Source organism: Marmota flaviventris, chromosome 13 (genome assembly GCF_047511675.1).
Source record: "Marmota flaviventris isolate mMarFla1 chromosome 13, mMarFla1.hap1, whole genome shotgun sequence".
In the NCBI taxonomy this organism is placed as follows: Eukaryota; Metazoa; Chordata; class Mammalia; order Rodentia; family Sciuridae; genus Marmota; species Marmota flaviventris.
The window spans coordinates 74,356,125-74,382,375 of NC_092510.1; the positions used below are offsets into that span (position 1 = coordinate 74,356,125).

Here is a 26,251-nt window from a genome sequence, read left to right on the forward strand (position 1 = left end):
CTTGTTCTGGTTAGATGCCTACAAATCTCAGAAACAGGCTTGGAATGGTCTCAATTGGATTGGATTCCCACTCCCCAGTCATCAGACATGGCCTATAGTAGACGGAAACTTGAACCTCCTGGCTGGACCTGGGATCTTGAGTGGGGATCCGGTAAGAAGAGCAAATACCAAAGAAGTATTTGTTCTTCCTTATAAAAAGAGGTGATGGTGAGCAAACGGTACAATAGCTGGACATTAGATATGACCACTAGTGCTGACTCCATAGGAGGGAGGAGTCATTTTGTGTGAAGAACTCCCTCAATTTGACCAATTGATAGGGCCACAGGATTTGCTGTAGCTACAGGCCTCCACTTGCTAATGAATTTCTGCCAGGTTCAACTAAATAAACTTGTTATTTATTGCCCAAATCCTTTCACCTTTGTGTAGGTTAAATCAGTATCTCACTTGCAGACGCTGCCCCTAGTTTTATACACTGGGCTGAAACACATTAGTAGGTTGGGAAGTTAATTTTGTGGGTTGCAACCAATGTTAAAAAAATAGAAAGGGAGATAATTGAGAAAATAGTAGTAAGGGGAAATTCATTTCTCTGAGTAAACATTACTTAACAAAACTGTTCATTTAGTTATATTGATATGTAATTATATAAATCTAAATAGAATATATTTATAAAGTATATTATAAAACAAAGCTAAATAGAATATATATTATATAAATAGAATATATATTATATAAATAGAATATATGTATATATGACATAAACATACCAGGTTATTCTGGTTTTGCAACAGGATGGATATATATATATATGATTATTTTTGCCATGGATTATGGTAAATGATAAAAGCAGCCTGTCAGATACCACAGAACTCAGAGTCTGAACATCTTTGTTATAGGCTTATGTTGTGAGAATAATTCAAACTGAAGAACATTTATTCCTATTTTATTCTGATGTCAGCCTGTGGGGAATAAAGTTGATGAAATTTGAAACAACAATCTATAGCAATACTGTCCAATAGAAGCATAATGTTAGTCATCTATATAATTTAAATGTTTTTAGTAACTACATTAAAAAGCAAAAAATGAGGACTGGGAATGTGGCTCAGGCAGTAGCGCACTCGCCTGGCATGCGCGGAGTGCTGGGTTTGATCCTCAGCACCACATAAAAATAAAATAAAAGATGTTGTGTCCACCGAAAACTAAAAAATAAATATTAAAAAAATTCTCTCTCTTAAAAAAATGAAATTAATTTATATTAATATAAATATATTAATAAATAATTTAATAACATCTTTTATTTAATAACATTTAAATTATATTAATGTTTTACATTTTTCAACATGTAATCAATATTATGATTTATCAATGAATTATTTTACCCAATTTTTGTTTTGCTAAATGTTGATTTTATACTTCTAGCATTTTGAGTGCTCATTAGCTCTCTTATTGAATAGGATAGACTGAGGCAGTTAAGGGAAAAAGAAAGATTTGGAAGCAAAAATATTTGATGATTAAATTCCAGCTAACTGAATTAATAAGATCTGAAAGAAGCATTATAGGGTGAAAAGTATTTAGAACAGGATAACCCAACATCAAATTTTAATTGTCCACCTAATAGTAAGATGTTGAACTAGTTGCTTGACATTGGTTTTCCCATACAAAAAAATGGGGCTACTGCATACTTTGTATAGTCTTACAAGGATTTAAGCAGAGATTAACCAATATGATGCATTATTGTCATTGCGTTAGTCACCATTTGTAAAATGGTGATAATAACTATATCTGCTCTATCTACTGCACAAGCTTTTGGTCACCATGACCAAAATACCTGACAAAACTTAAGGAAAAGTTTACTAGGTTTATGGGTTCATTCCATGGTTGGCCAACTCTATTGCTCTAGGCCTAAGTTGAGGCAAAACGTCATGGTGGAAGGATATGGCAGAGGAGCATTACCCAGCTCATGACAGCCAGGAAGCAGAGGGAGAGAGGACCCAGGGAGATAGATATATAAATATAAAAATATCACTATATATATAATATAGTGACCCCAGTGACCTATTTCCTGTAGCCATGCTCTACCTACCTATATTTACCACCTATATTTACCACTCATAGTCCATTCAAATTATTAATCTATCAAATGGATTAATCCACTGACAAGGTTATAGCTCTCATAATCATTTCACCTCTCAACATTGCTGCATTGCCTAACATATGAGCTTTTCAGGAGACATCTTTTTGGATCCAAACCCCAACGGTCATTGTTCACATTACTAACTTTATTATAATTTGCCATGCTAGCAAAGATGAGGTCTTAAAGCAATAGTACCTGGCAGTTCCAGGCACATAAGTATAGGTCTGTCATTTTAACACTCCTTAGATATCAGTTACAGTCTGCTGCATATGACTCTTAAGTGCTTTACCAGCATCAATTTTGGCTCCTCCATTCAGAACTCTTTCAGGACTGATCACAGACTTCCCATTGCAGGATTGAGGACCACAGAATGACCATCACTGACCCATCAGACACTTACAGATTTCTTTCTCTCTTTTCCCCGAGGAATTCCCTGATGGTCTTTTTTGAGAAAGGAACCACTGATATGGACACTCTTCGTAAGCTCTATTCCTCTGTGTGAGTCCCCAATTTGGAGGCAACAGTGGGGTGGCAGAGAGAGTTCAGGAGTTAAATGGTATAGCTCCAGTCTCACTTCTGCCTCTTATTAGCTGTGAGGCCAGAGTAGCCATCACTATGCCAGCCCCAGTGTCCTCATTTGTAAAATGGTGATAATAACTATACCTGCTTTGTCTACTGCACAAGATTATTGTGAGAGGCAGACAGATAAGGTAATGTATATAGGTGTTTTATAGGTGTAGAAACTTGTCATAAGTATTAACTAATTTAATGAATGAACAGGCAATACTGGCAAGATGGTGCCACTTCAATGACTCCGATGTGCAGGAAGAATCATTTATTCCCATGGTGTTGAGAGCCACAGCTGAAGGGGCCTCAGCAAACTTCCAGCTGCCAGCAAACTTCTAGCTGCCAGCTGATGATTGGCTCACAGCGGCCCCAGCAAACTTCTAGCTGCCAACTGATTGGCTCCTCTGTGGTGATGCTCATTGGGCTGTTTCCCTGCCCTTTCAGACCACAGAGCTGCTCATTGGGGGACTTTTTTGGCTCCGCCCATGCGACCCAGCCAATCGGCCTCAAGAGCAGGAGGAGGTGGGGAGGTTGAGAGGCTTGTGGGAAACCAGTGGTGGCAGTTGGGCTCTGAGGGTTTTTCCTGAGGAGCTGTGTGGTGTGGTGTGTGTGTTCTAAAAATAAAGTTCGTTTCTTTTGACAAGTGGCTCCTGAATTGTGCCCAGCCAGACTGCAGCACCATGGAGTAGAGCACGTAACATTATGTGGGAGCTGGAGATTTAGTTCTCATGAAGTTGAGTTCCCCATTGTTCTGCATTTCATAAACTTTACGATTCTGCATTATTATGCCACCCAATGCCGTGGTTTAAGTTTCCTCTAGGCATTATTCTTAGGCATTTCCATTTCCATGGAAAACACTATTTGTTACTCTTTCTGTTTATCACTGTGGAGTGATGTGAATCGCAGGGCATTCACTGTGGTAAGTAATTTAAAAGGGTAGGCCGATGATTTGGAAGAAACCAGAAGCCTGATGGCAATTCGATTTCAGCAAGTTTTCATTTCTTTGCCTCAAGGGTTTTCAGATTAAGAACTATGAAATGGTCACATGCAAAAATAACTGATATCGGAAAATACAACTGACAGAAATGGAAATGATGAGACCTGCGGCTCGTGTCCAGCTTCCTCTTCCATGTCCGACAGGAGAATGAGTTTCTGAGTCACACGTTCATTCTAGAAGCTTTACAGGAGATCTGGAGCCTCAGCTGGAAGCTCTCCCCTCCTTATCGTAGTTCCTGTCACCATATTTAACATCTCATGGTACTGACATCGGCCACAACCACGAGTGTAAACTGTTTCCAAACATGAGGTTTCCCGTCTTCAAGGCAGGAATGCTATCATGTTCACAGTGTTACTGTAGGTGTATGTGAGATAGTATCTAAGAAAAAAGATTTATTTATTTAAGATGCCTCTTAAAATAGTGCTAGCACACTCTAGGTACTCAATGTTTTGTATCCTGTCTCCTTTTCTCTTTTCTACTTCTTTTCTTCTTTTCTCTCTTCCTCTTTTTTTCTTCATTTGCTCTCTCAACAAATATTTATTGAGCATCTCCTAGGTGAGAGGGATACATCAGTCGCCTTTGCTGTCTCTGTTTTACGGAACTTAGAGTTTCAGAAAGAAGACACTAACCAAATGATCCTATTTGTAGACATCAAGATGCACTACCTGTGTTGAGTGCTACAGATGACAGGGATGTGGTGCTAGGAGAACTTGCACAGCAGGAAACCTTTATTGGCGAAGTGATGATCAAGCTAAAATCTCAAGGAGTAGACAAAGTCAACCAGGTTTTCTGGGAAGGGATGAGTATTCCAGACAGAAGAAACTCCATATGCAAAGGCACTGGGGCAGGAAGAGCGAAACAGGGACTTCAAGGTGGCCAGTGTGGGCAGGAAGGTCAAGGGAGTGGATGGTTAGACATTCTCCTGAACTGCAGAAAGGACAGAATGAATTATTTCTTATAGGACATCATTTAGGCAACCATGTAAAGCACTGAGGGTATTCAGAGATGATCCCTGCTCAGAAAGCTGACTGACTCCTGAGTGAATTAAAGCATAAGAGAATTACAACACAAGATAAAAAATGAAAGATGTCCTCCAAGAGGACAAGAGGTCAGGGCAAAGAGCTTCAAGAACTCAAAGAATTTAGAAATTACTTTTGTGGGGGAGTACTTGGAGGAAGCGTTTGTTTTTTTTAAAGTTTTTATTTTCAGTAAGTGTTTGATCCAAATGGAGACGAGGTGGACTAGTACTACAATCGCAGAAGTGAAAAAATGGATGTGGGCCAAGTGTTTTAATGAGCCGAGTATCAGGTGTGCTGGAACAAACCAGATTGCGGAGGGTGTTGACTATTTGGCTAAGACATCTGTTTTCTATTTGGCAGGGAAAGCACAGGTTCTAAACAGAATAATCTTCTAGAAAATCCACCTGGCACTGTGAAGGGTGGATGGAGCAGGGTGAGGGACTGGCAGCTGTGAGAACAGAGGAGCAAAATGACAACCAGGCGTGTGTCTGGAAACCTAGGGCCTCTGCGAGGGGTGGAGGCCCTGGAGGGGACAGGCTGTTCTCTAACATTATGTGGGAGCTCTGAAGCCTCAAATCTAGGAACATGCTCCTTCTGCAACCTGTAAGGCAGTCCTTCTTTACATCCTCCTAGTTCTCAGGGGATTGCCGGGAATCTTTGGCATTCTATGGTGCTGTAGTTTGGGTCTTGAATGTCTCCCAAATGCCCAAGTGTTAAGGGCTTGGTCCCCAGCTCAGAGCTATTGCGAGGAGGTGGAACTTTTAGAAGACTTAGTGGGAGGTCTTCAGAACATTGAAGGTGTGCTCTTGAAGGGGACGGTGGCACCAGAACTCCTTCCTCTCCTTTGCATCTCTGCTGCGGTGTAGAGTAGTTTGGCCTCTCCCATGTGTGCTCCCTGCCACGATGGGCTGGCTGCCTTGCCACGAGCACAGCAGCAGGAACCACTGACCATGGTTTGAAGCCTCCAAAACTGCGAGCTAAAATAAACTGTTTCCTCTTAATAAGTTGATTATCTTAGGTATTTTCTTACAGTAACAGAAAGCTGACCAATACACTTGGCCTGCAGCTGCCTAAATCCATTCTCTGCTTTTGTCATCACACAGCATTCTCCCTGTGTGTCTCTATTTTTGCTCGGTAGTTGTTTTCTTATCAGAACACCAGTCAGAGTGGATTTTACAGTAGGCCCCACCCTACTGTAAAATATGTGAATCTCAACTAATCACATCTGCAATGACTCTACATCCAAAACCAGGCCATTAGGTGCTGGGGGTTAGGATCTTAGGATCTCAGCATATGTTTTGTAGGAACATAATGCAATCCATAGCAGTAGTCTTGGATTTTTATAAGCTAGGATAGGGAGAGGAGGCAAACGTGAGTCTCCAAAGGGAAGTCCCTTCTACTGTAAGGGCTCCAGGCTCCTCCAGGATGCTGCCTTTTCATTCAGCACCTGCTGAAATTCCAGCAACTCCTACCATCACTGCATGGGGAGGAAGTCTCCATAGAAGCCTTGGAGAAAAAGTTGGGGCAATGTCTCACATTCTTGTATTTGGTTAATGCCATTTGTGAGAAACAAAAAAAGAAGGCTTTTGTGATATTCTGCAACATCTCTCTTCAGTGCCACTAGATGGCAGTCTTCACCCATTTCCTTGCCTTCTCTGTTTATTTCAAGCAGGACTCTTCAGAGCCTGGAGGCAACTACTTTGCACAGGGAATGGAGATCAGGGAAGAATTCCTTTTCATGAGACCCCCCCACAGTGTTTGGAAGTCTGAAAAAATGGAAGGAAGACTCTCTCACAATAGTTCTAATCAGTTTGAGAACTGTTATACCTTCTAGTTGCATAGTAAATATTCTGGTTTTGTAAATATTCATGAGTTCATTGGATTTAACTAGGAGAGATGCAAGAACTACTCACAGTATGTGGTCTTGGATGTAATTTATGCCCAAGCATCTCTTGTACGTAAAAGAGGAGACCCTTATTCCATGAGATCTGTTTACTTGCTCATTAGCAAAGTTAAAGGGGATACTGACTGGATTAATCTTTCCTTGTATCTGAATTCAAACTTCTGTCATTTATAATAATCAGAGAGCAACAGAGAAGTAGCCCTAATTTTGTAATATGGGGTGAGGGGAAGAAAGACTGGAGAATTGTAGGTTTCTGGCCTTCCCACTTAGCAACACAACTATGGAATACACTGACAACACTTAGAGACAATAGCTACTTTTGTTTCTTTAAAGATCAGCTTAAGGTGCTGCCTAATAGTTTGTATAAACACGTTTTCCCACTCAAACCTAGATGCTGCATTGGAAGAAAGAAAAAAAAAACGTACTATAAATCTAGTCAACCTAGCACTTTGCAAAGTAGAAAATTCCAGAATCATGCATTTCTCAACTACTCATCAAAAAAGTCTTTGGTTCTGTAACATATATAAGAAATAAGCAAAAATTTATGTTCAAATGATAAGATGCTTGTAATGAAGAGGTGCTCCTACATTTTTGGAGATGGGTCCAAGAGGAAAATTTGAAGGTGCAGCAACCATAATATCTCATGGATTGTTATTATTCACCAAATATGTTTTTCTTCTTTGTCTATTGTTCTATATTCAGGGAAGGAGGGAAGAACATTTATTATGCCAGGTGTTTTTCATAAACTATTTCATTAAATCAACTGCACACTTGTGAGCAGACCCTATTATCTCTGGTTTCTAGGAGAAGGTCTGAAATGTGGGAAGTCACATGGCTTGCAGAGACACAGTGGAGCGCTGGATTTGACCTTGCTATGTCTGCTTCCTGAGCTGAAGTTCTTTGTAATTCCAGGTTGCCTTCCACATGAAGACTAGAAAAGATGCCCCAGCCCTTGAGAAGGTTGTAGGGAGGTTAAAAGCCTATTAATTCACTTGTGGGTCTAGCTGTGGCTGTGTAACAAGTGGGCCAAGGGTGGTGACCACCTTTGATTTTAGAATCCCTGAGGCTCTCATGATCTGGTGCGGTGTCTTTGGAGGGCAGGGTTAAATTGTGTTTCTTATCATTTCATGTCTCGTTCTTTGGCTTGCTCATACTTTGCCTGGAGGGTTCTTCTCCCTACTGGGGGTTGCCTCCTCCAGGAAGCCCACTGTTTCCTTCTTGCTTTTCCATGAGTGAATCGTGACCTTGTTTGTGTCACTGGTCTACTTTGTATCTTGTGTCTTCCCCTGTTGCTGCCCCTGTGGTGGTGTGGAATAGGGTCTGCTCACGAGTCTGTCTCTGCCTGCCTGTGACTCTGTATGAACCTCTGCATTGTCTGCACCTGGCACTGGACCGGGTACACAGGAGTTCAACACATGTTTGCTGGTGGATGGATGGATGAACAAATGAATGTATGAGTTTGTTCTGTTGGCAGAGTAGAGGAAGGTGAGGCCTTCCCGAGACTGCTTTCCTTTATTCATCCCAATTCTAGTCTACATCATAAAAGGATACACGTACAACTTTGTGCTCCTTTGGGTTTCCAGAAAGTACTATCTGGACAGGTTCCAGCTGACCTTATGCTTGGCTTAAATATTAAACTTAATTACTTAGGCTATTCCAAGGGAAGCACTCAGCTGTCAAGGTGGCTCCCGACATACACGGGTTTTCAATTTAAAGCAATCTACAGTCATTAACTCTCCTTGCCTCGCCATAACTTTCATCAGGTTGAATAGCAGACAGTGACATTTTAAATTGAATAGGGAAGGGGTAGAGATGAGAGGGTGTTGAGATGTGACCTAGTTGTCAAGAGCAGAAGAGACTGTTAAAATTCGCCCCTCTCCCAATGCCCTAATCATTCCCTTTGGGTTTTAAATATGAATTAAAGATAAACTAGATGGAAGACGGGCACTAAAGCTTCTTGATGGAACTTGTGTGATCCCCTTTGGCTTTCCATGTACAGTTAATTAACCCTCTCCCCTTATGTCTCCCTAAAAGATTAGCAGAGGGGAAATGGATATGCTATGAGAAAACTACAGTTTTTCTTGGCAAACAAGTATTGATACATCAGGTATGCATTTTGGGTGGTAAAATCTGGGGCAATGGTGAGGGGGTGGAGAGGCCAGATTGGAAGCCAGTCAGTCCACTGTCCCTGTCCTCCTTTACTGAGTCCCTATCTTTGGTTAGATAGGATAGGATTCCTTTAAAGAAACCTACTTGAGAATAACCACACATCCCTTTGCTGGCTGTGGCCTTTTTAATTAAGGCAAGGAAACAAGTTTGGAGACATTAAGTGATTTGCCACAGGTCATGCAACTGGATCATGGGAGAATTGAGACAAATTTGCTAACTACCATCCATTCAGCACCTACTAGGTGTCAGACGCTTATGTACATTATCTGTATTCCCTTATTCCAAGCCAGAAACACAGAATATCATCTCCATTTTGCAAAGTAAGGAACACAGAGAGGCTAAGTAATTTGAGCTCATGACATTTTGATGTGGTTATTTTGATACCAAGGTTATTTTTACTTTTGCATCTATGCAGTGATCCTAGGTAACAAGCCATTTAGACTTCATCTTTTAAAATCGCCTCATAATAATTTTAACAGATATTGTCACTTCATCCCTGCTCGGCATCCCCTAGGGGGTAAAGTTCAAAGCTGGGGGTCCGGGAGGCTGAAGATAGGAAGGGGCGAGAATGGATGAAAGCTCAGGTTGGTCAGGAACAGGGTGAAATGAAGGATGAGATAAGTTCAGGAATGGGCCCAGTTTCCTGTGGTGCACTTTCCTTGATAAAAGAAACCGAAGTGTGGTGATTTGCTTTTATACAATTTCAAAATAAACTCCTTTTCCCCACCCCATGCAATTAAGGCCTCCAGTTCCTACAAAAGAACTTCATTCCCATGTTCAGCCTCTTGCTGGGCACCTTTTGTTTCCCTCAGTATTGAAACAACCCAAAGAGGCTCCTGGATTCAATCAGAAACCCTGTAACGATGCAATAACATAAACATTAACTTGAGGCTCAGACAGGTTAAGTAATTTCCCCAAGGACTTAGAGCTGCCTCCTCATGGTATTGGTAAAGCCAGGGTGGGTCTGACTCCCAAGACCAAGGTCATTCCAGTGAACTTGGTTGTATTTATCTCTTCTTTCTGAACAGGGCAAGGCAGTCTCTCTCTCTCTCTGCAGAATGGACCCGTGTCTGAAGGTGAAGGAGCTGCCCATTCTCAGATGGTCAGGCTGTGGACACTTCCCTGAAGCTGGCTCATTCCCCTTTCATTTGCCACAAGGGTTGCGCTGGATATTCTTTTGCCTTCCAGATCCATTCTCCATTTTTCTTCGTCCTTCTTCATACCCTGGGAAGTGACTTGATGAACCACATAGACAGGCTCCCTTGATCAAAGGTAGAGGTGGAAGATGGGAGGGTGGTGGAGGATGAGGTAGGATATTTATTCCCTGGTTCTCTCCCACTGAGGTCACCACGGGAGGGCTGTGCACATTATCAAATGGCCGTAGCTCTTAGAAAGCCCTTTCTTGTGTCTCCCAGGTTCTAGGAACCTATCTCTCCATTTTGCCTCTCCGGCATAGGGCATAGGTGTGGTAATGTCTTTCTTAACTTACCCACTCGGGGAGACTGCATTGTTTCTGTTGATTTTCTTAAATCACGGGTTTGCAAATAGTTTTTAAAAAACTCTCCTCTGTCTCTTGGAATATGCTCTCTGTTCCTTGCCAAGACCACTTTTTCTCCTTCCTTCTTAACTAGACCCATTTAGCTAAAAGATGCAATTATTCAACCCATTATTTAAGGGACATTTGCAAAAAGAGAACTCATTGTATGTCTTAATAATACCTTGAAGAAATTTAGGAGCTTGCTCAGCTGTGATTCTCTGTCTTCCTTGCCTGCTTGAGAATAACAGATTACATAAAACTTTTGCCTTGGAGCTCTTAAATTTTAGAAAAAAAAATTACATTTTTTTTTTTTTTTGCTGAGTCAAAGAGAGATGAAGGGAATTTACAACCTGCCATACATTTTTTCCCAGTAGAATTGATCGACAGTGAGCCCACTGTGGCAGTGTCACAGTTGTGCTGGAAGGACTATTGGGGAAGCATTGAGGTCAATTTAAAATTCCTCTCTGAAAATTGCCTAGGTTTGGTCTGCAGAATTGGACGTGCAATTTCCTGGGTGCCTCTGGGGAGCAGACAAAGCCCTGGAATTTTTAAAAAAATGAGTTTATCCTCCAGAGAAACTGCAGCTAGAGTGCTCTGGTGTTGGAAAGAGATGGGAGTGGTGGTGCATAGATCAAGGTCTGCACATGAGCCAAGTATTAATGTCTGCTGGAAATGGTGGAAAAGCATCTTTCACGTTTTAGTACTAGGTGATCATATAATATGTTTATTCGAACTAGGATTTTTTTTTTTTTATTACAAGAAGGTGTTGAATTGCTCTGTGGCAACAGACGTGGCAGTACTTGGCAAAATGGAGTGTGAGGTCAGAAATAAATGAAGAAATATCTTCATTTATTTAGAGCACCTGTTGGTAGAGGTACTGTCTAGAGCATCCCTCCTTCTGCTGCACTGTGCTCGGTACCCCTTCTCCTAGACAGAGGCAGAAGAGTGGATGGGGGGGGGGGAGGGAGGAGGGCCATGTTTGTTAAACTGTGATCTTATTTTCATCTCACAAGAGCCACTAAGAGATGAAGAATTTGAAACAGAGCTGGATAAGTTGATTTTCCTAAGGTAAGCTGGTGCTAGGGGTAGGCTTCAAACATGACTTGTCCGATTTTGAAGTCAATTTCTTTGCACTAACCCAGCCTAGTAGTGCATGCCATTTGAGACAAAAAGAAGGCAGGCAAAGTACTAATAGGCATGCTTTCTTCTTGTGACCTTTTCCAGGAGAAAGCAGAAAAAACAAACAACAAACAAACAAAAATAGCAGGTGGAGACTCCATGTATTGGTGTGTTGAGCAAAGGAAAATCCAGCAGGCAGAGGCCCTTCATAGAGGAGACTCAGCTGAGCCACTGAGCTGAAGACTGGTTTCATTTAATTGCATCCTATCTTTAGGTCCAGAGAGAATAAGTCTGAGGTTGTGTCTTAGGTCATTCAAGACAAATACGCCAGGTAGTGCACAAGAATATGTGTTACTGCTTAAATGCACACAGGTGAGCATGTGAACATCATTATGAAACTATCATTGCATAGAACAGGATATTCCATAATGCAGACCGCCATATCTGGAAAAGAATACTTCCATGTGTTTTAATTACATTCTCTGAATCTGGGGCTCCTCTCCCATCTCTACATTACACATTGATATTACCAAGCCCTCTTTTACTTGGGTCTCTGAAGTTCTAATTATATGCTCCATTCTCCTCATTGCTACTACTTTCTCCTTTCCAAATTCAGCTGACCTGGGAAGTGGACCCAGGATGTTTTAACAACCAGAATTTGATCTGAAAATGGCCTCTAACTGAGTGCTTCCAGCTGACTACATCAAGAATTCTCCAACTGCTTTCCTTAAAATAAAATAGTGGTTGAAAAAGTGTAAGTGTATTTTGTATGCAACATCTAAACCAGCATCTAAACAAGTGATGGTTTTGATGTTTATTTGTTTCTTTCCTAAAATCTGTCTCTTTTTGGTACACTCTTAATTTGTTTTTGTTTGAAAATGCTGATAAATTTGTATTGCCCTGGACATTTATAGTGAAACTTCATAATCCTTGGCATAAGTAACTTCATGGTTATCATATTTGACTGTATGTTCAATATTTTAAAAGCCTTAGTTGATTTAATTTTTACCATAATCCTATTAAGTAGGTATTACATTTCCCCACCACTTTTTTAGATGCTGAGGCTCATAATGGTAAATTAACATGACTTGTAACAGATAACTTGTAGATCTGGGATTCAAATGTAGAACTGTCTCCAAAGATAATACTTTTAACCACTATACTATAATCTAAACTACTAAATATTTGTATTTGAGGTTGATATTGATATTAAGGGAAGCCAGAATCACTATGGGAGGACCCTTGCAGATGATTAAATTCATATTCCTGTATAGATATCTGGAGGTGTGGAATGAGAAAGGAAGCAACTTCCCCAAATCTAGAGTTATTTATTGGGGATTTTTCTTTTCTTTCTTTCTTTCTTTTTTTTTAATGTAGGCACTCACAGCTATAAACTTTTCTCTTAGAACTGCTTTTGCTGTGTCTCAGAGATTTTGGTATGTTGTATTTTTAATATCATTTAATTTAGGAATTTTTAAATTTCTCCTTTAAATTCTCCAGTGGCTTACTCATCATTCAAAAGTATTGTTTAATCACTATGTGTTTGTATAGTTTCTCTTGCTATTGGTTTATGATTTATTTCCATTCCAATCTGATGAAATGCAAGGAATTAGTTCAGCATTTTGGTATTTACTATGATTTGCTTTGTGGCCTAAAATACGATCTTTTGGAGGAAGTTCCATGAGTAGCTGAAAAGAAAGCATATTCAGCTATTGTTGTATAAAATATTCTGTAGATATCTGTTAAGCACACTTGACTTATAGTGTGAATTAACTCTGTAGTATTTTTGTTGATTTTATGTCTGGATGACCTATCAGTGAGAGAAGTGTATTGGAATCACCTAGTATAATTTTATTAGGGCCTATTTGAGCTTTTAAGTTGAGTAGTGTTTGTGTTACGTAGTTAGGTGCACTGAGATTTGGGGCATACATATTTAATATTGTTGTTTCTTCTTGTTGGATTTTTCCCTTTACCAATATGTAGTGACCTTCTTTGTCTCTTCTAACTAATTTTGGCTTGGAGTCTGCTTTGTTGGACATGAGAGGAGCTACTCTGCTTGCTTTTGAATTCTGCTTGCATGGAATATCATTTTTCCATCTTTTCATTTTCAGCCTGTGGATGTTTTTACATATGAGGTGTTTCTTTCAGGCAGAATTTTATATATTTCTTTCTTATATATTTGGGGTCTTTTTAAAAAAATCTAATTTGCCTCTTTTAACTGGAGAACTGGAACCATTTATATTCAGTGTTATTATAGAGAGGCATATATTACTTCCTGTCATTTTGATTTATTTCTAATGTTTGCTTCAATACTGATTCTCATTTGCTTGTCTACTCTTCTAATGAGATTTATTCTTTCCAGAGCTCTCTTAGTTGTTTTATCCTCTTCTCTGTATAGGATCCCTTTAAATATCTTCTGCAATGCTGGATTAGTAGTCATGAATTCCTTTAGTTTATGCTTATCCTCAAAGGTTTTTATTTCTTCTTCAATGTGGAAGTAAGTATAGCTTCTCTGTATATAGCAATATCGATTGGCAGCTATTTTCTTTCAAGGCTTAAAATGTGTCATTTCAAGCACTCCTGGACTTTAGGGTTTCTGATGATTGGTTTTCCATTAAAGATGACCTGGTGTCTTTCTCTTATCTCTTAATTTTTTTCTTTGATCTGGATTTTTTTTTTTTTTTTTTTTGCATTTTAATATGTCGTGGAGGGGTTCTTTTCTGGTCTTGTCTATTTGGGGTTCTAAATGTCTCTAGCATATGGGTGTACTTCCTGTTCCCAAGGTTTGAAACATCTTCTGCTATTATTTCACTGATAGGCTATCCATACCATTAGCTTATGTCTCCGCTCCTTCTTTGATGCTATGAGACTTAAATTTGGTGTCTTAATGTCCAAGAGTTCTTTTCTATTCTGATCATAGTATCTTATTTTTTCTTTAACTACTATCTGAATGTTCAAGTCCATCCACTTTGTTTTCAAGCTCTGAGATTCCGTCTTGTACTTGGTTTAATCTCTTTTGAGAGATTTTCAGCCAAGTTTTTTTTTTCCCCCTCACTACTAGGAACTGAATCCAGGGGTGATTTATCACTGAGTAACATCATCAACCCTTTTTATTTTTTATTTTGAGATAGGGTCTCACTAAGTTGCTGAGGCTGCCCTTGAACTTGTGATCTTCTTGCCTCAGCCTATCAAGTTAATTGGATTACAGGCAAGTGCCACTAAACCCAGCTTCAATAGAGTTTTTTTATTTGACTTTTTGTGCCTTTACCTTCTAAGATTTCTGTTTGTTTGTTTTTTTCCAGAATCTTGATCTCTTTATTAAAATGCTCTTTCATATCATATATTTTCCCTTAGTTCATTCCTTATATCTTTTTAAAATTTATTGATTATCTTAACAGCTAAATTTTTAAAATTTTTGCCCAGCATTTCATTCACTTGAATACCTATAGATAGAGTTGTTGAGGGATTATAAATTTTTGGAGCATCTTTTTGCCTTGCTTCCTCATATTTTCAGAGTGTCTATGTTTTTCTGCATCTGTTGTGATGAGTTTCTTTTCTTATATTATGTGAGGTCTTTTAGAAAGTAGCTATCTCTTTAATATACGTCCTGCACTGGAATATCTTAGCATCAAAACATCCAGGTAGCATAATCGAAATATTAAGTTCAATCATCAGCTCTGCTTTGAGAGGAGAGAATAACTGCTAGTAACAGTGATAGCTAATAATGAAACATAATTAATTAAAATGCACAAGATTAGAAAGAACTATAAAAAATAAATAATGAGGGAAAACACAACAAAATACTTTATGTAAAACAGCTAATGCAACAACCATCATAAAAAGATTCAGTTTTCTTTTTGCCAAGGCATTTCAAATAGCAACCCTTTTTTCCTAGGCTTCAATTTTAGGATCCCCTGGCTTTGAAGAGGTTTGTGGGACACAATTATTGTATTGTTTGTCTTTTTTCAGCTCTGACCCCAAACAGGCAAACTTACTGGGGGAATCGGTAAGCTGAGCTCTGCCCCTCCTTGCCTGCAAGTCTTGGGGGAGCTTTATTTGTTTCAGAGCAGAATTCATCCTCAGCATCACTGTGCTTTTTAGATCTGGGGTGGGAGTGTTATTCTGGTGGGAGCTGCCGTCCATCTGTCTGGCCCAGATAGCTTGTTGACTGATCTAGATTACACCACACCTCTCCTTCTGAAAGCCTCAATCCATGTGCCATGGGAAGTATGTGGGAAGTGCCCAGGTCATGTCTGAAAATCCTTGAGACAGTTTGGGTATGGGGGAGGTGACAGGGCCTGCAAAAGAATTCTGTGGGTAGCAGCTTTCCACCTGACCCAGAGCCGACCGGCTTCCACTCGAAGTCAACCTTGCTCCTTATCACAGTTTGAACCACCAATTTCAAAGGAAAACGCCCTTCACTTTTCTCTGCTCTGTAGACCTGCAGACTAGCAGCTGCAGCTCCTGTTGCTGCCCAGAGCTCCCCAAAAGTCCATGTGATAATCTCACTCTTGTGCCCAGATTGACTCATGACAAATCCAGTAAGAAATAAAGCATGGAAAGTTTAAACAATGACGCTTTTTAAGCTAGCACTGCTTTCTCACTTTTACTAAATCTGCTTGGAAGTACATGGTTTCTCTCCCATGCTGGGACATATCATTCCTGCTTTACGTTCTTACCTTCCAGACCCCTGACTTCTTTTCGGCTATGTTGTTCGGTTTATCTAATTTATCTATTCAATAATTACTTATTGAGTGCCTGCTATGTAGGACGCACTGACAATATAATAGTAAGTGAAGTTTTTTTTTCCCCCCAGAACTTTTATCATCTAATGAAAAAGAGATATACTAAAAACAATTATTGGATTAAATATATGCTTAAAATAGTGAAATTTATAAATTATGTCCAAGTACTATGAAATAATTAGTGAGATATATGAAATCATGAAGAGACATATGATTCAGATTGGTCAGCATCTATCAGGGTCTAAAAAAATGAGATTTTAGCTGGGAGTTTGTACATGAAGACGTTAGCTGATCAAATATCAGGGGTAAGAGCATTTGAGGGGGAGGAGGTAACAGCAGGTTCAGGGATCCCAAGGCAGGGAAGCCACTAGTGTATTTTCATGTAAAAATGATCATTGCAAAGGAAAAAAAAATATCCATTGTAGTGCAGTGTGAATGAGCCAGGAAGAAAGTGTCAGGAAATGGGGCTGAGAATTGGGCAGGCAGGTACCAGGGGGCATTGTAGGCCACGCCAGAACTTCAGATTTGTCCTCATGAACATGGGAGGCCATTGCAGGCTTCTAGCAGAAAAGCCATCTGCCATGTGGAAAGCAAATTGGAGGGAGGCAGGAGTGAAAACAAAGAAACCAGTCAGGAGGGCTTTTGGAGTGGTCCAGGTGAGGGATGACAGCTCCGACTAGAGTGACGATGGTGGAGATGACAATAAATGGCATGTTTGAGACATACTTTACAGAAGGAAATAATATGGCTTGTTGATGGATGCAGAAAGTGAGTCATGAAAGGCATTAACGATCCCTGCCAGTCTTTAGGATGAATAACTTAATGCAAAGTTACCACTACCAAAATGTGAAATGCAGGAGGAAAAGCAGGTTTGGGAGGGAGGATGGAGGATCCAGGTTTTGAGGAGTGAAATTTGGGATGTCTGTAGGATATCCAAATAGAGACATAAAAATAGGAGGGTGAGTATATGTTCTGAAGTTCAAAAGAAGAGTCTGTGTTCAAGCAGAAATTTGAGAGTTCCTGCACACAGAGACTACTTAGAACCATTATTATAGTCTTCAGTTTTTTGTTTTTTTTTAAACATAGGGCCAACCTTGTACTTGTTTATTTGACTTCTCTTTTTTTTTAATATTTGGGCCTGTTACTTTTGTTACACCTTTCAATATTCTATTTTGGTCATCCCAATTCCACCTTATTTTGTAGGTTTCTAATTACACTGTAATGACAGAGTATTTCAATAGAAAGAATCAGATTTTGACTTTTTGTGTGCCTTGGGCAAATCACTTAGTTCTCTGTGTATTAATTTACCAATAGTAAAGAAGGGAATTGGTTGTGTTTAGTTTTAAAAATCAATGATTCTGTAATACAAGAATATTGGCTAAGTTATGTCTAGATTTTAAATCCACAAGGGATGACTAGATAATTATCATTTGGAAGTTAACAAAGGCTTAGATTAGCTATTGCAGGATATTCTGAAGTTCACATAACAACCAGCAACTAATGGTTAAATTAAACACTATTGATGTAATTCCCAGAGTCTATTGCTGTAATTTAGAGCAGTATTTCTTCTGCACTTGTGAATACAGATTATAGGATAAACTAGAAAATTTGACATTTACTCATCAAAATAGCATCACCTTGAAATCTAAGACAAGCATGTTTCACTGAAAATTCTTATAGGTATGGTCACTCTTTAAGCAAAGTTAGGAATAATCCAAATATCATGGAGAGTCCTAGTAAATTAAATAGCTTGAATTATTGACCACAAGGCATAGGTAACAGCGTTTCCTTATATTATTCAAATTAAAGCTAGGCGAAGTGTCAACATTATCAGCAGTTTTTCCATACCTCAGTGACAGCGAAAGTTCTCTTGCCACAGGGAACCATCTTGTACCACTTGTCGTGTAGCACGTCCATAAACCCATGTGACTTATATTGGCTGATTAGCTCAGATATATTGGAGGTCAGTGGAGAGTTGGGTGGAAGACCAATGCCATATCCTAGGAGAAAATAATCTCACATAAGTTTTTCACATTGTTCTTGGGAGGAATAACTGTATAGATATTGCTATCAGATCTGACAATAAAGGAATGGTGGGTTTGCATGATCTTTCCTCCAAAGGACCCTAAGACATTCTTAATTATGATTACTTTTAGAACAGCCAAATCTCTGAATAGATGAGTTTGAAAAGGATAGGGATGGGCTGTGCACAGTTTTCTAGGAGAACACTTCAAAATAGTCCTTAGATGCAATCTTTGAGGTCATTACCAAGGCTAGGATTCCCTATTCACCTCTCCAGAATCCAGCCTCTGGATTTTAAGTAACAAAATTGGATTCATCATAATCTTTGGTTTATGACATTATCTTATTATTGTTAACACATGACAATTTTTTACTTTTATGATTCATTTTATTCTGTTTGTGGATAATATAATAAGATCATGTGGACATTTAATACAGTATGTAAAGTAAAATATCCAACAAGAAATTATAATGACTTCAATTATTAAAAAGTCTGGTAACACCAAGTGTTGGAGAAGATGTGGACCAGTCAGATCACTTATACACTGCTTATTGAAACACAAAGTGGTATGATCATTTTGAAGAACAGTTAGTTATTATTTTTTTGTGGTTGATCATTTATATACTTCAAGATCAGCAATTCTGCTCCTACGTATACTTTCAAAAACCTCTACAAGCATACCAGATGTGATCAAGAATGTTGTTAGAAGCACTATTTATAATAGCAAAAATTGAAACCAACACAAATGTCCAAATGTTCTTTGGCAAGAGAATAATTAAATAAATATTATAACAAACTGATTTGAATATTATACAATGTAAAATATTTGAACTAGAACTAGACACAATGATATGGATGCCTCAGCACTATGTTGTTAGGTGAAATGTGACAATCCCAAAAGATTACTTGGAATATGAATGCAAGATGTAGATGTAAAAACACTCAAAACAAGACAGTGTATTATTAGGAGTACATATGTATGTGATGAAGTTTTATTTATGTATTTATTAATTTATGGTACCTGGGATTGAACTTGGGGCACTTAACCACTGACCCACACCCCGCCCTATTTTGTATTTTATTTAGAGACAGGGTCTCACTGAGTTGTTTAGGGCCTTGCTAAGTTGTTGAGGCTGGTTTTGAACTAGCAATCCTCCTGCCTCAGCGTCCGGAGCTACTGGGATTACAGGCATGTGCCACCTTGTCTGGCTGAAGCCATATTTTTGAAAAAAAAATAAGAATATGATAAATTAAAGATCCAAGGTTGAAATTATATAAGGCACAGGAGCATAGGAGAAAGGGGGAAGGGATGAAGAGAGAGAGAGAGCACCAAGATGGATATGGTTTTATTAATCATCTTAGTCTCTATATTCTCATTCCATGTAGCTTTACTTCCTTTCCAAACTGTTCCTACACTGTTAATATCTTTGATGAGCCACGTGAAAGAGACTAATTAACTACATCTTTTTTTTTAGCTGTTAGATAGCATGGTCAAAAAAAAAGATTATTTTTGCCCTCAAGATAATTGAGGAAGATAAATTAAAAATGCAGTTAGTTCCTTTTTCACAGATAAAGACTAAAAGCCTGTCAAGAATCCAAAGATACTTAATGGAAACAAATATTTGCTATAATTATTCTATCTTAAAACTCAATGCCAAAAATATTAGCTTTTGTTCCTTTTTCAATGCAGCCATTCATTTTTAAGAACATGAGGCTTGAGATGTGTGTATAACCAATGAAAGAGTTGAAATAAATAATGCCAAACAATTTTTGAGTTTTAAAAAATTGCACATTTTTCCCCTGATAATTCCGTTTGTTCCTTAACAATAGGGAGTCAAGGAAATGATGACAATGTCAAAAACATGATTAGAATTTTCCATTCAAAGAGCTATTTTGGGTGCCTGTTTTGTGCCTATTAGTTTGGTTTGAAAGGAAAGACTGATGATAAAAGACTTTGGATGGGCAGCATTTTCTTCTGCTGATGTTATCATTAAATAACATTTTAAAAAATATAATGGGCAACTTTTTATAAGGAAGTTACCAGTTTTCTTTAGGAATCTCAGTTGCCCACTCATGTATTCAGTACTTGTTTACATGTCAGTTACAACATTAGATACATAGGCAATAAGATTCAACAATTCACTGACACACATTCGTCCATTCATCAAACATCTTATTGAGTAAATAGTAAAATCCTAAGTGTTCAGGATTTAGTAGAGAGAAAAGCAGACATGGTCTCTGTTGTCACAGACTGTCTTTGGGGAGACATTAAACAGTGCATCACATAGTGATTATTTTATTTCAATTGAGACAGATGCATTAAGGAGAAGAACTGGGGCAGGTAAGAACTATCTAATGGGAGTGGGTTGGTGGTCAGGATAATTAGTTTGGGTCAAATATGATGAATATTATTGTGTTTTCCCTTTAAAGCAATAGGTTTCAGCAACAACAATTTCTCATATTTACTGAGGGCTCACTATATCCCAAGTAAAATTCTTGGACAAACGTTTTGCATTCTCTACCCTATTTTGTGAATCATGTACTGGCCCAAGATTGTGTGCTAGATTGTGGCACTGTGTTCAGTTAAATCACTCTGGTATCTCAATAGTAAAAATTAGGACATTCTGAGCCTTCCTTTGTGCCAGACATTTCCCCAATGTATCCCTATGTGTACCCATGCCAGAGTACATACTACTCAGAGATTCAAAGATTGAATAAGTAACAGATAACATCATATAGCTAGTTTAGTTGGCAAAGTCAGTATTTGCAAAGAGATTTGTTTTATTCTAAAATCAATGCTCTTTCTACCATGTCCATCTCAACAAGTCGAGTCAGGGAAATACTTGACCTATTTCTTCCCTTTCAGTACTTCCTATCACTGTAGCCACATTGATGCACTACCCCCAAATAAGGTAATTCATTTAAAAACCACAACCCTCAAAACTGAGCAAACACAAATATATATTGTTCACAGGTAGATTTTATTTATAAACTTTTCAGCAAGTGGTGTCAATGTAGTAAGTTTGCATATGATTATATATGCTAGAAATTCCCTAAGCAAGGACGCTTACTAATTAAAATGTTTCTCCTAAAAATCCTCTTAAAGCTAATAATTCCAACCTGCATTGGAGTTATAATGGTAGAATAGTTTTCATTTGATAGGCATTTATTGCATCCCTCAGGTTCAGAAGGAGAGATTGCTACCAAGTGAAAGAAAGAGAGAGGCATATTAGACTGATTCTCGATAGTGACATTTTTGACATAAGGCAAAAATACATAGGGAAGGGCTGGGGATGTGGCTCAAATGTGCTCGCCTGGCATGCGTGAGGCACTGGGTTCGATCCCAGCACCACATAAAAATAAAATAAAGATATTGTGTTCACCTAAAAATAAAAAAATAAATATTAAAAAAATACATAGGGAAGTTAAAAAAATTTGAAATTAATACAATAAATCTACATAATCTAAGAACAGAATCTTGGTACTACAAGAAAAATGTTAAAATACTCTTAAGAAAAAAGCAATATTAAAGTTGCAAGACAGTTATAAAAAATTGCTATGCAGAAAATAATAAATATTAAATCACTCCACTCCATCATGCTTAGTTTAATTTGCAATCAGCTGATAAACATAGATTGTTATCCTTTTTAAAATTTTCTATTTTAATACATATATTGGATATTGACACTTTAATAGCTCTATTGCTAATTATTATTAGCTAATTAAAATGAATTTTGATGTGGAATGAGGAAAGAAACAGGAAAAAATTATGTGGCAACGAGAACAGGTCTTTGTTAAGAGATATAAATATCCATTTTGTTCAGAAACATAAAAAAGTAAAACCTTGAAGGTTCCATTTCCATACTTCTGTTTTCTCAGTTGCTTCTCAAATTTGATTGTGTTCATTGGTCAAAGAATTGTTATTTTTAAAATGCTGAGTCAGCCTTCGTTGCTTTCATTATCATTAGAAATGTGGCTTTGAAATAAAGACAGGGTTGACTATTTTGTGGTTGATGGATGAAGCAAAATGAAATCCTTCAACCCTACAGATGAAGGCGTCAGGCACCCTGGAAATTGGATACAGCTTAATAGCCCAAGAGAACAATTTTCAGAATAGAATCCTGATCTTTTCCCCATGGATAAATCAGCTTTACTCAGCTAAGAGCAGAGGGAATATATTTTGACTAGCAAATGTGTAGTTAGAAATTCATAGACTAAAAGAATCTTCCTGAAAGGTGGTTGGAAAAAAGATATTTTGAAAATAAGACCTTAGATAGGGTTAAAGAGACTTCGGGAAGGAAGAGTCATTCAGTTTTGTACTCTGTCCTTGTAATACCATGTTTAACCACTTTGGGACAATGGTTGAGAATATATTGTGAAAGTCCCAATTGCAAAGGGAACTTTATAAATGGATTTCCCTTACCCTCCCTTACCCTTAGCACATCAAACTGGGGAGAGAAGAGTCTGGGAAAAGCTGAGATCAATGAAGACTATCCTGGGAAATTTTATAGTGTATTGGTCTCAATTTATCAATTTGACATATTGGGTAATAATTTATTGATGACTTTCTATGTACCAGGCATGATTCTACATGCATTCTGTTTATTGTGTTACTTAATACTTACAACATCACTGTTATAGGTGTATTATTCACATCCTCATTATGCAGATGAGGAACCAAGAGAAATGATTAAGAAATTTGTCAGTTATTGAGAGCTTCTAATCCAAGCTCCCATACCCCAGAACCAGTGCTCCAAGCAGTGTATTAAATGATTATTGGCAAAGCAAGAAAAAGAACAAGCTGAAAAACAGGCAAGTCTTTGGCAGAAAGGTCACAGATCATTATTTTGCAGTTACATTGGTCTTTTTTCCTTGTTTGACCTTTATTGTCCTGATTCATGAATTTGGGACATGTATTCATTTATCTCAAATCTCTCTCTTTTTTTCCCCCCAAGAACACAATATGTCTTTATGTCCCTAGCATTTAAGTAGCATTTTGACCAAAGACTTTCCACATGCTCTTGAATTGAACCAAATTGTAGGTTGGATTTGCTCCATTGTGTACTATTTAGTAGCAAAGTGTACCCATCATGAAGGGTTTTAAGCTCAACATGGAGCTACTGTCTCTCATTGGCCTTACTTTTTCCTTTTGAAACTAAATATGCACAGAAGGGTGAATTTGTAGGTATTTTATTTAGTCTGCTTGAGTTACTAGAGCAAAATACCAAAGTCTTGGTAGCTTATAAATAACAGACATTTATTTCTCACAATTTTGAAAACTGGAAAGTCCAGGATCAAGGTGGCAGCAGATTCAATGTCTGGTGAGGACTACCAGCTTTATGGCTCATAGATGACTTCTAGTCGTGTCCTCACATGATAGATGAGTGAATGAGCTCCCTCCCAGTGGCCCATTTGATAAGAACACTAATCCTATTTTATAAGGGCAGAGCTTTTATGATCTAATGACCTCCCCCAAGAGCCGCATCTTCTAGTTGAGAATTATATTTTGACATATGAATTTTGGAAAATAGGCAAAAATTCAGACAATAGCAGTGTATCAATACTATATAGAGTGAATATAGAAGTCACGTAGGAGTCAATAGACTCTATTGTCCCTCTTCAGTTCCTGAAAATATTTAAGCACTTGGAAAACTATGTGCAAAACATCAGGATACTTTTAACTAACAATATTTGTAAGGAATTAGGTACTTATTTTGAATTTAAACTAATCAACTATATAATTGGTAATACATCAATTATTATATGATTGCTGTATGACCAGGATTGCAGTAGGCTCTGTGGAGGGATACAGATAGGCATCTGCAACATTTGTGAGTTTACTGGGGAAGCATTCATCATAAACTGCTATGATGATGTTTTTATATTTACGCAATCTAATTAATAACAAAGCCTACATTTGAATAAGTTCAAAAAACCTAAATGTTGTTAAAGAAAAGCATCTCATATTCTCAAAAATTTCATTAAAAAAAATAAGAGAGGGCTGGGGTTGTGGCTCAGTGGTAGAGCCCTTGCCTGGCACGTGTAAAGCACAAGGTTCAATTCCCAGCACCACATAAAGATGAGTAAATAAAATAAAGGTCTTGTGTGCATCTACAACTAGAAAGAAATATTAAAAAATATATATAAGAGAAAATTTCATTGGGAGATATTTTTCCCCAAATTCTTGAGTTAAACATTAAAAAAAAAATCAGCAACCAAGACTTAGCTTTTTTTTTTTTTTGTTGTTGTTGTTGCATGTAACTTATAAGAATCCTCCCTTTGAGTTTTTCCAGGGTCTGTTTTTAGGTTGTGAACTTATTGGCAGGGGCAATATTGAATTAAGTGTTCTGATTTGTATTTCATCCATTTTGAGTATGTATCAATAATGATGACGATGCTCTCTCTTTTGGAATCTGCTATCCTTCCGCTGTCTTACAGGGAGAGCTCTTCCTTGTGCCACTTTTTTTATTCTCTTTGAGAACAATGTGGTGTCTAGAGATGATAGGAACTGCAAGACACCAAGTCTCATGAGCACAGATGGAAATGGAAACAGGAAAACAGTGGGGAGTTAATTGTGTGGCATCTGGCACTGTGGTCCAGAAGAGGCAAACAAACCATCGTATTCTGCCTTTTGACAAGATCAGGTGGCCCCCCGAAGACAAAGGTGGAAAATGAAACCCCTCATTTTTATGCCCATAAATTATTTATTATTAGTAGCCCTATGGTAGGAAGGACTTCCATTACCCCACACATTTAGGATGTAAATAAAATGTAGTATCCTTTCCATATCCCTTACTGCCACATGCACAAAAAAGGGAAATTTTCCATTGTTACATTAAAATGGGGTTTACTGAGCATATACTGAATGTTCTTTTGGTTTTCTAGTGTTTGCTTTTTCTCTCTCTTTATGGTTTTGCTATCCAAGACTGCAGTCTTAATAAAAGACCAATCCCACTCTCTTCCTGAAGTCCATCCCTGACCCAGGTGGGGGTCATTTTGTCTAGACTGAAGACTGGTTTCTCCTTGGACAGGTCTAAAGAAATAGCATCAGCTGTTATATTCTCATTCATCACAAAAAACAGACTGAAGCAAAAATATCTGCTGATGCGTTTAGGAGAGACAGAGACCAAATGTGATTGGGAAATTGGAATCAAATAGTCTTGATACCCTAGTTAACATACAGCAAAGCACAGATTTCTGGAAATAGGACTTGTGCACCCCCTTGGGATTGTTTCAAGCCAAAGTGTTTTCTGACAAGTGAGCACGGCTGTCTTGAGAGCTAGCACGCACTGTCAGGGAGGGAAAGCTGGGAATTGGGAGATGTGAAATTTGCTGGTTCAAATATCAGCTCCATATATCAACTGTCACTCAGAATGAAAGAAGCTACTGACAAAGCAGTCCTTCTTTGGTTCTGAAGTTTGATTGATTGGTTGATCTAGTTGGAAGCAAAAATTGCTGCCAGTTGGGAGAAAGGCAAACCTGGGGTCCCAAACAAGGTTTTCGTTTAGTATCTTAAAGGGCAGTAAACTTTAAAATGAGTCCCCCCCCCCACTTACTTTCCAACTAGTGAAAAACACTTATATTGGAAACTGAGATTTGGATTTTAATCCCACATTATCATCTAATTATATAATTATGAAAATATGATACAATATCCTTGGATTTTCTTATGTCTAAAATAGATAGATTGGATTAGATCAATGTTGGGGCTCTGTTGTAAAATATAATCATTCTCTCTTTCTTTTTATTTTTTTTATTTTTGGTATTGGGGATTTAACCCAGGGGCACTTTACTACTGAGCTATATCCCCAGGCCCTCCCCAAATTTTTATTTTGAGACTTATTAGATTACTTAGGGCTTTGCTAAGTAGCTGAGGCTAGCCTCAAACTTGCAATCCTTCTGTCTCAGCCTCCCAAGCCACTGGGATTTCAGGCATGACCACCACACCCAGCTTAGTCTCATTTTTGTATCAGATTCATTACAGTGTTTGGCCATTCAGAAATAAAGATGAGGGGCTAACGGTGTAGCTCAGTGGTAGAAT

The 26,251-nt window shown here is 38.2% G+C and overlaps 1 protein-coding gene across 1 annotated transcript in view; it reads right to left on the reverse strand.

Annotated features, from left to right (window-relative positions):
* The window catches only part of Grin3a (glutamate ionotropic receptor NMDA type subunit 3A), a 179,727-nt gene that overhangs the window by 33,208 nt on the left and 120,268 nt on the right, over positions 1-26,251 (reverse strand). Inside the window, exon 6 of the mRNA XM_071600459.1 lies at positions 18,036-18,187. Coding sequence (XP_071456560.1) covers positions 18,036-18,187 — 152 coding nt within the window. The remainder of the gene's footprint in view (positions 1-18,035; positions 18,188-26,251) is intronic.